This window comes from Symphodus melops (assembly GCF_947650265.1).
Source record: "Symphodus melops genome assembly, chromosome: 9".
Lineage (NCBI taxonomy): Eukaryota > Metazoa > Chordata > Actinopteri > Labriformes > Labridae > Symphodus > Symphodus melops.
Genome location: NC_136699.1, coordinates 11,755,228 through 11,765,044, shown reverse-complemented (window position 1 = coordinate 11,765,044; position 9,817 = coordinate 11,755,228). Strand labels below are relative to the sequence as shown.

At 42.3% G+C, this 9,817-nt stretch overlaps 1 protein-coding gene across 2 annotated transcripts in view; it reads left to right on the top strand.

Annotated features, from left to right (window-relative positions):
* The first annotated feature begins 1,417 nt into the window (after positions 1 to 1,417).
* The window catches only part of spock1 (SPARC (osteonectin), cwcv and kazal like domains proteoglycan 1), an 81,228-nt gene continuing 72,828 nt past the window's right edge, over positions 1,418 to 9,817 (top strand). Inside the window, exons 1-2 of one of the 2 annotated variants that reach the window (XM_079351661.1) lie at positions 1,418 to 1,581; positions 2,121 to 2,255. In XM_079351661.1, coding sequence (XP_079207787.1) covers positions 2,121 to 2,255 — 135 coding nt within the window. In that variant the 5' untranslated portion in view covers positions 1,418 to 1,581. Of the gene's footprint in view, positions 1,582 to 2,117; positions 2,256 to 9,817 lie in introns of both variants that reach the window. The other variant, XM_079351660.1, reaches the window with a different exon arrangement.

The following is a 9,817-nucleotide window of genomic DNA, read 5'->3' as shown; positions in this document are numbered from 1 at the left end:
TTATGTCCTTATGCATCACACTGATGAGCTCTGAAACAAAACACATCAAGATAAGATACAAGAAATATATTCTTAACCATAAATACATCTTACAAATGTTCATGTCCAGATCAAGTAATCCAGGATGGAAACAATTACAAAATCAAGAAACATTTTCTGTCCAGTTGAATGAGAAAATTGACTAGGTTTCCATTGTGATTGACGTTTTCAACTTTGCTGCATCTCAGTACCCTGACCAGATCTTTAACCTGCAGTGCTTCATTTAACCTCAAGGATTACTTTTTTTTGGGAGAAAGCTGAGCAGCACTGAACTTGATGTGGCACAATAATCCCAAATAATATAATCCCATAATATAGCTTCTTAAATACACAAAATGCTTTCTTTTGGCAGAAGCAAAACCGTCCTCAGATGGGTTTATCTTTTTGATTACTGTTAATCTTTTGATTACCAGTTTAATAAATCCTGGTCATACTTTCCAACTGTGCAAGCAATAGAAAAGAGAATTGTGATGTCAGCCAGAATAGTAAGATAAGAAAACCATTATGTGAAATTGGGGTAGATAAGAGAGCAAACCAAACTCCTAACTTCCTCATACTTGAAACCGAGTTTAAGTGAAGGGAGAATACAAGCGTATGAAATACAGGGATTTTTTCACTGAATTCTATGAACACACAGACAGATATTATGTAGAGTAAAAGAGACAACATAAAGAGTTATTATGTAGTACTTGCTACAAAAACAATGAACTGACATAGAGTGTAAGAAACACTGAGACTAAATAGACAGGGTAACACAGAGGGGCACTAAACAAGACGACACTGAAGACTGAACTAAGAACACAAGAGAAAATGGGAAACACGAGGGAATAATAAAAAACATAAACAAAACCAAACCATGACATATACAGCATGAAAAACCAGAAGAGAAACACACACACACACACTTCCCTAAATCACCCACAGTCCCAGCCAAACCCCCTTTACATGAACGTCCTACTTATGTGGCCCATTTATGCTACACATCATTCCCATATAGTACACAGTATGACCTGCCTCTATCCATGGTTCTGAAATAGCTCGTTATCCCCCCTAGCTGAAGATCCCAATCAGGCACCAATACTGCGTTCATTTTATCCTTTATGTGTCTTAATTGTATTTAATATGGTGGACACGAGCTCGAAATTCCACTACAGAGGCGCGTGACTAAAATTTAATTTGTGTCTGTACATCCGGAACAGCGCTTTGACACGGCGCCCAAATCCCGCATGGGCTCTGGAGTGTGAACATAAAAAATACACCCCGCTGAAAATCAATGACACGGCGAGAGAGAGAGAGAGAGGGAGAGAGAGAAAGAGAGAGAGAGAGAGAGAGAGAGAGAAAGAGAGAGAGAGAGAGAGAGAGGAGGCGGTGTCTGCTTGATGACCGAGGGGGAGGAGGAGAAAGCTGCCGGTGTGCTCGCGCTCGCAGCTCCCCCTCTTTTAACCGTCAATCCTACAAGCAGTCGGGTGCCACCGGAGTACCCGGGGCTTTGGACTTATTTACCCTCGGGAATCAGAATTGGACAACAACAAAATCTCCAAGGTAGGTGAAGCACTGCGTTTATGTTTTTTCTTTTTCTTTAGTTATTTATCCAAAGAAACAATAAACTGGTAATTAAAGTGTATTGCCGCCCGTGCTGTCGACTTTCCCGGTGATGAGGCTGGAGAACAGAGCAAACGAAAGCCGAGACAAAGCTGTGTGGGGGCAGCGAGCTCTGTGTGAACGCTGCTAATTGCTTTTTAAATTAGCGTAGGGAAAGCTAGCGGGTAATTTCCTTTTCGCGGTGCCCCATCTGCCTCGGTGACAACTCTCCAATGTTTACAAAGCGATTAAATTGATACAGTTAGTGTCCCACACCTCCTTTAATTATAAACACTGCTTCTTTTTTTATTTTGACACAGCGTGCGTCACAAAACAAGAGTTATGTCCTCTCTAAAGTGAACACTCACTTCAGTCCGCTCCTCAGACACTTCACTGCATCCTCTTCTCCTCCACATCTGTTTCTCTGACTTTGACCACATTGACTCGTCTGATGATTCTCTGTGTTTGTGTTTCTCTCCCTGTTTGTGTGCTTGTAGAAGATGTTCTTCTTTCTGCTGCCTGTCGTAGCTCTCTTGCTGAGCAGAGAAACGACGGTCTCCGGTAACAGTAACGGCAAATGGCTGAGCACCGTGTCTCAGTTCAACAAGGACAGACCCTGGAACCCATTCAGAGACGTGAGTTGTACAGACAGACACATGATCAGCTTCAGTGTGTGTGTGTGTGTGTGTGTGTGTGTGTGTGTGTGTGTAAACCGTGTGTGTGAGAGAGAAAGAGGGGAGACCACTACGCCCTTGATGCACCCTGAGAGTGGTCGAGCTTTTGCCAGCAGGCAGGTTCAGACCCTGGTTTACCATCCAAGCCCACACAATGTCAAAGCATTTGCTGCATATGATGGAAAAACACGAGTTTGAATTTCACTGATTGGATGTTTTTTTTCCCAACCTTATCTCTACCTTCTTCTTTTTTTAAATAGAAATATTGTCATTGTGTTGCAAGTAGCTACACCACTACAACAGATCATTTCTACCAGATTCAGAAAAAGTGAATTTGTAACTTTTGCAGTTCCTTAGGCGAGCAGTGTAGTGGTAGCCTACTATAGTAATGGTTTATAATTGCGATCTCGGCGTCTGTTTCCACCTGATCAGAGTCTATTTTTAACTAACTGCTGAAAAGAAAATGCAGTCACCTACAGCTGAATTATTCTACAGAAATGCAGTCTAAATGCAGCCCTATGTGCTGTTCACATCTACCTCACACTGGATCCAGTATGCACAGCACTAAAATAGGTGGTTTCTGTGGGTATATTCAGTATTTAGTCCTTCGGTAGCCATGTTATCTCTAAAGTTAATTGGCTGACTTTCATCTACCAGTGTTATTAGATCTTTATAAAATGTTTTCAACTCCAGAATTTCACTCCAAACTCCGTCTCTGGTATCGTCTTCAAGTTTTTGATGAGGATAAGCACACAAACCCTACAGTCTGACTGGTCTTCATCAGGCTTGTTGCCACCTGAGTCCAAATATTATGATGTCCTCGGGGACATGTTGTCCTTAGGTTTCAGTAGACAGTGAGCTAACTTTGGCCTTATTAGAGCCGCTCCTTCCCATACAGTACTGGAGCAGTGATGTTAGGGCTAGTAAGTCATGCCTGTATGTGCTCAGGCAGGCCTCTACTACCTGTAGTGTGTGTGTGTGTGTGTGTGTGTGTTTGTGTGTTTACTTCTGTCTGTGGTCTTCGGTGCAAATGAAACTCATTAACTGGAAGCTGTCAGAGGGGGAAGGTAGGAAAGGAAGGCAGAGGAGGAGCAATGGATAGGAGGAGAGAGGCTGTGGCATTTTCTGTTTAATGTTTCAAGCAATGCAACGAAGCAAATGCAGGAGCTGTTGCTGTGTGTATATACTGTGTGTGTGTGTGTGTGTGTGTGTGTGTGTGTGTCTGTTAGTGTTTATTGTCTGCCCGATCACATCGGGAAGGCTTCTGCTTGTAATTTGTGTCCTGAAACATTAGCTGTCCCTCGTCCCACTGTGACTTCTGCCCCCCTCCCTTCTTTGTCAGCCATTTCTCTTTCCTTCTCTGTGATAGCAAAGACTTTACTACCTCAGACAACATCTGAATCACGATAACTGTGGAGTGAAACCCTACTTTTTTTTTTTTTTTAGTCATTTAGGTTTGATTAGAATGTTCACTGCGGTTTAGCCAGTGTTGAGTGAAAATGTTCAGCACATCCAGCTCATTCAGAGCTCTGGATACCAAGGTCTTCAATGAAGGGGGATAAAGCAGACAACTTTCTGGGGCCCAGACACATGGGGGGGGGGGGGGGGGGGGTTTGTGTGTAAAGAAACAGAAACACTCGGGCCTATAGCCAATCCAGGACCTACGCAGAGTTAGGACGCCAGAAAATGAAAAAAGAAGAAAAGGAGACTGCTGGCTCGGGCTTTGGACCCAAACAAGAACATGTTAACAAACTTATTTCAGTTGGCTCCAAAGGGCTGGCAGGAGCCAGCTGATGCACCAGAATCTCATGGAACATGCAGGATGAATGAATGAAATCAATTCCTTTTTAGTCAAAAAGTAAAATACTTTGCAGTTTTTTCTTTTAATTTGCCGATTTGAAAAAAAAAAAGTCAAATAAAAGAATGAAAACACTTGCCATCCAAATAACATCTCCGTTTACTGTGACACTTTGTTGATTTGATAACCTAATTGGCCCCCCCAGATTTTGAATTGTTTATTTGCCTTTCCACCATTGAAGCATTATTTCCATCCTTTGAGCTCAGTAGCTCTCCATAACAGCTGTTTACATCCTCCCTGTCACTCGGTAAATCTGACCCCCCTTCTCTCAAATCTCCTTGAGTCATGAACTCCACAATTTTCCTCTCATGCTTTCCTCTTTCTCTCGTTTTCTGCCTCTGTCTCCGGAGCAGTGAATGACCCTGTGCTTCCTCATCCATGGCCTTATCTCTCTCCCCTCTACCCCCCACCCCACCCCCAACCCCCCACCCCCACAAGCTGGCCCTCAAACCTGGCTCCTCCTCTTTGCCGTTCTTCCCCTTTAGCCACGTTTCTCTCTGCATCCCTGATGAGCCACTTGCTCCCTGCTGCATAATGTATGCGCGTCCAATTGTTGGCTGGGGAGCTGGTGCAATCGTTAGAGTTCAGGGGGGTTATTTAGAAACATGAGGAAAGTGTAATTGTATTTATTCTTCAGCCTCATCCCATTCAAATACCTGGACTGTAATATGCTGACGGATGTGAGTAATGCAGACAGGCAGCTCTGGTCTGGTCCACTTGTAATCAGTAAGAAAAATCAGTATGAAAAATGTCCCCCATTACCATCACAGTTTGTCAGTTGAGAAACTCCTTTAAAGGTGCTGTCTTTGTTTTGGCTTGATTCAGACGTACATTTCTTTATTTGTGATGCTTTAAAGGAAACAGAGACAATTCTGCAGGAAATTACGACACTGACTTCTAAGAAGTGCTTTACAACAGCTGTGCAAGCAACATCTTCACACGACAGCCCGCACTTTGTGTCAGTGTTTTTGTCTTTTTTTTAAATTGACTGTGAGGAAAAAAGTGTTTTTGATATCTATGTAGTGCAGTGCCTCTTGTTTTTATCAGCATAAAATGATGGTTTTTAACTTTTTCTCTTAGAGTACATCTAAATGTTTTTGACCAATTGTATCATTTCTTAATCCCCCAAATTTGTGTAAACACATGTGTTGCTTTTCTTCCTTGTAATTTGTGCCAGTATTTCAACTTTCCTTAGGTTACAATCACCATTTGAATTTTCATGAGCTTAAATGCAAATCATATCCCTGGGCCTGCAGTAAGTATACACACATTTGTATGCAGCAGTGAGTCTAATTGTGTTTCTGTTTCAGGCAGGGTCATCTTTGTTGTAAGCCTGTGACTGCCTCGCGTTGTTTGCTTCATCAAAGTATTATCTGCTTGGGACAAAAAGTGAAAATGAGCGGCCCAGCTGGAACAATGGTAGATGCAGCAGCAGCAGCAGCAGCAGCAGCAACAAAACAGAAGATCATTATACTCGGTCCAAATTCGGCAACAGCAGCGTGCAGCTGAAGCTGCGGTGCATGAATATGGAACTCCAGTGATTTGCCACACGGTGTCTTTGGCTTTAAGGTGGCACATACACATGCTCTCCAGCTCTCCTCGGGCAGATTAACAGTCAACAGGATTGAAAAACTAAATAAAACATATATTTAAAAAAAAAAAAAACAGTCAACAGGATTACAGGTTGAGTAAATTTGGCGTCACTTTTTTAACGTGTTTCCACAGTAATAGACGCACATTTAAAAGTCAAAGTGGTGCATCATGTGGAGCGAAAACAATTGAGCGTCATGGAGTTTATCGAAGGGCTCCGTGACGATGGCGATAAATTCAATTCTGGAGTTGAATTTGCTTAATATCCATAGACTGGAAGATTTTGAGTGGTATAAATATAAAGTAATGTCGTTGGGAGAGCCTGAAAAATGTATAGAGATATTAAACTGGTATAACTGACCAGATTCAGACTCAAGGACTGCTTACTGAAATACAAAAAGTTTGCCCTTAACCCTCTGTTATCAGCACTACATTTAGTCATATTAGAACAAGTATTACAAATTCCAAAGAATGGCAAGTCTTTGTCTCATTTTGTTCTCCTCCTCCTTCTGTGTCTCTTTGGAGGATCTCTGAAAGGAACAGTGACAGAGAAGCTGTCATTGACACTCAGGCATGCCTCACGAGGAAGGAAAGTTGTTTTCACACCTCTGAGCTGCGTGTCTGTTTCTCCTAAAAGAGGCTTTTCTTGTCCCTGTCCACTTTTCTTCCCTTTCCAAATCTTCTTCAGAAATCCTGTTTTCAACCATGCTGGCAGATTTAAAGAAACGCGTTCAATCTTTTTTTTGGTTTTGTTTATTTTTTTTTGTATTTAGAGCTATCCGATTTGTGCTGCATAATTCTCTCTGTCCTCAGTGGGCCACACATTCATTCGCTGGTGGACCTGGTTGGAAAATCTCAGCAAGTTTCAAACCTTTTGTGCTTGCATTGTGACTGCGTTGAGTCTGCGCTTGCTCGCGGCCTGTCTCTGCTCATTCTCACGGTGAGAATTAAACGCTGTCATCTCTTATCGTTGGTATTCTCTTTTCCGAGACGACAGCCTCTCCGGGGCTGCCAGTCACAGACCCCCTCTGTCTCTCTTTATCAAAACAAGACGGTTGTGCATGTGTGTGCGTTCCCTTTGTGTGCGTGTGTGTTCTGAATGTTTTGAGTTACAATGTGTTCAACAGCTGCAGTGACGGTTTATCTTCATTTCAAAGCTGTTTGGTGCGTTGACTTGTAATACATGTTTCCCCATTTTTGCATTTCCAGAGGGAAGGACTGTTTTGTCTAGCTTGCACATTCTTTTTCAGTCCCATATTTACACCTGGGATAGCTTCCCACTGCATCCAAATTAGCTGCTCGCCCTCTGTTGTGTCTATGTTTGCACCCTGGTGTGTTTGCATGTGTCCTGATTGGCTGTTTGCACAGATAAAGGGGGAGGGGTGGGAGGCAGTTTTAGAGAAGCAGCTTAGAGATGACAACCCGAGAGTCACCTTCACCTTCTCTCTCACACACACACACACACAGACACACCCTGTGAGTCACTATACTCCAGCCGTCATACAGTATTTCTGTCAATTAAAGCTGAGGCTTGGAGGAACACCTGCCATTCTTTCTTATCTCCCCCCCTCCTCCTCCTTCTCCTCCTCTGTCCTCCATTTCTCTTTCTCTATTCCTTGTCTATTCCTTCCCAGCGTTCTATCATCTCCACTCTCCTGGCTCTTCCGTCTCTCGTTTTATAGTCAACTAATTCCTGATGAAACAGTGCCCTTCAAAATAAACCGTCTCTCTTGCTCTCGCCTTCTCACACACACTTTCATCTATTTCCCTCTTCCGTGCTCTCCTTTTGCATGCACATTTCTCCCCCCTGAGCTATTGATTTCAAATGGAAAAAAAAAATCAGATTACTATCTCTGCATTGAAGATTTTTTTCTGTGTCATGTTTTATCAACTGGCTGCAGGAAAATGTTTATGTAACTGCTCAGTCGGTATGTGTGTGAATGATTATGCAAAAAAAACAAAAAAACCCATACAGACACACGCAAAGCTTCCCATTCACCCTCAGGCTCTCAGGATCAATTTGGATAATTCACAGGGACTGGGAACCCTGATCGGAGCCTTGATATGATCAATAATTTCTGACTGGAGGAGGCACATAAAAAGCACACAGACCAAACACAAAAGAAGACATCTGGTCGCAGGCTACATAATGGTCACTGTCCCCCTATGAACAGGATGAATATTTTGAATGTGTTTGTGTGTTTTGGAGGGTGGAGAAAGAGAAAGTCAAAGCAGGAGAACCAAAGGACTGCCAGTGGTATTTTGGCTGATGATAAGAAAGAGGGAGGGAGAGAATGAGGAGAGAGGAACAGAATGAGATTTAATGTGAAGCCCATCCAAACAGATGGACAGAAGGTGGATGGAAGTATGGGAGACATGTGGAATCCATCATCAATACACCTTGTGTGTGTTTGTGTGTGTTTCAGCGAGCTTTGTCATGGTAGCTCGTCCACACACTCTCTCTCTCTCTCTCTCTCTCTCTCTCTCTCTCTCTCTCTCTCTCTCTCTGGAGATCGTCTGTGTATTTGTCGCTGATTCTAAGCTGTCCTGCTAAGCTGTTGAATCCATTGAAGAGCTACTGTCTGCATTGGCTTCTGTTGTCTCAAGATTTACTGTGATAAAGAGTCTATCCACAAACCTTACAGAAAGCTGCCTATAAGCTACTTCTACCTCTATTTTTGGATCTCTGACACGGAGAAATAATCTTTACTAATTAGTAAGCACTTTTTTTTAACACTAAACTGAAAAAAACAAATCCTGCCCTTTTCTATTAGTATGGAATACAAACTGAAGAATTACATTTATATTTGGTTAGTTTAGCTTTGAACCACTGCCGCAGGGTAAGTGTCAGAGGAAGTGAGTACCCTACCACAACAGCACTGAGTGAGATAGCAGGGATATTCTTAGGCTCAGTGTTATTGGGGGACATAAAAGAACTTTATTTCTGTTTAAAAAAAAAATCTAAATTTTAATTTTATTTAGAAAAATAAGCATTGACGAATTTACCATATTTGGTTCACATGCCACAATAGCAGGATCAGTGACGTAGGGTGATCGCTTCTGATTGGCTGACTGAGGATCACATGCTTCTCGACCTTACAGAGGGGCAGAAGGCTGGCCTTAATGCGTACCGAAATTACCAAAAACAGTCACTGGCCTGATAAAGGGTTAATTCAGCTACTGAATGATCAAAACTCGTCGTTGCCTCATTTTTTAGCCGAACACCTCAATGATTATTTGACAAATCATTTCAGAACATAGAGAGCTTCTCAAAGTGCCATTACCCTGCATGCAGTACTGATCCATATGGCTTCAAGCTGTCCTCATTATATTTTCACCATATTTCATTTTCATGGATGTCTGCAGTTGTTAGTGAAATCTACATTACACTAATGAGAGGCAGCCAGCTTTATGTCAACATGTCTATTAAACTGTAGGATTTTCAGTCTGGATGTGGTATCAGGGTTTTGACGGACAGGGAGGATATGTGTGTGTATAAAACCTCCATGTGAACAAAACTGTTGCTAATTGCATGCAATGTAAAACATGTTGTGACCACCATGTTTGGGCCTCAGAGTGAAATATTGACATACTGAAAAATATGTCGGAACGTTTTCTATGTGATTGATCTGAGGTTCCTGTTGCCATTGGCAGTAATGAAGCCCCCATGCCGCACTGGTTCTAGCGTAAGATCAGAGGTTTCTTCATTGAGATTCGACTCCCTCTGCAGCACATCGCTCCACATTCCATCATTTGATTTCTTTCTTTTTTTCTTTTTTTTTTCTTTTTAATCTACTGAACCTTGATGATAAGATGAGGAACAGCAGCCTCGTATGCTCTGCAACACAGGGAGAGCAGATGTGCACAGTTGTTCTTTTGTTGTGTTGGAAGATCATTGGTTGATGAATCCGCTCCATAATATGATTCATTTATTCTCTCGATTTAAACTTCAGGGTTTTTTTTACGATAACCTTGAGGTACTAGCCTTTAGTCATCTGAAATCGAAAGTCCACTATTCAGCAGTAAACACTCCAGACACCAGAGTGTCTTGTGTTCTTTGTTTGAGGCAGACAGA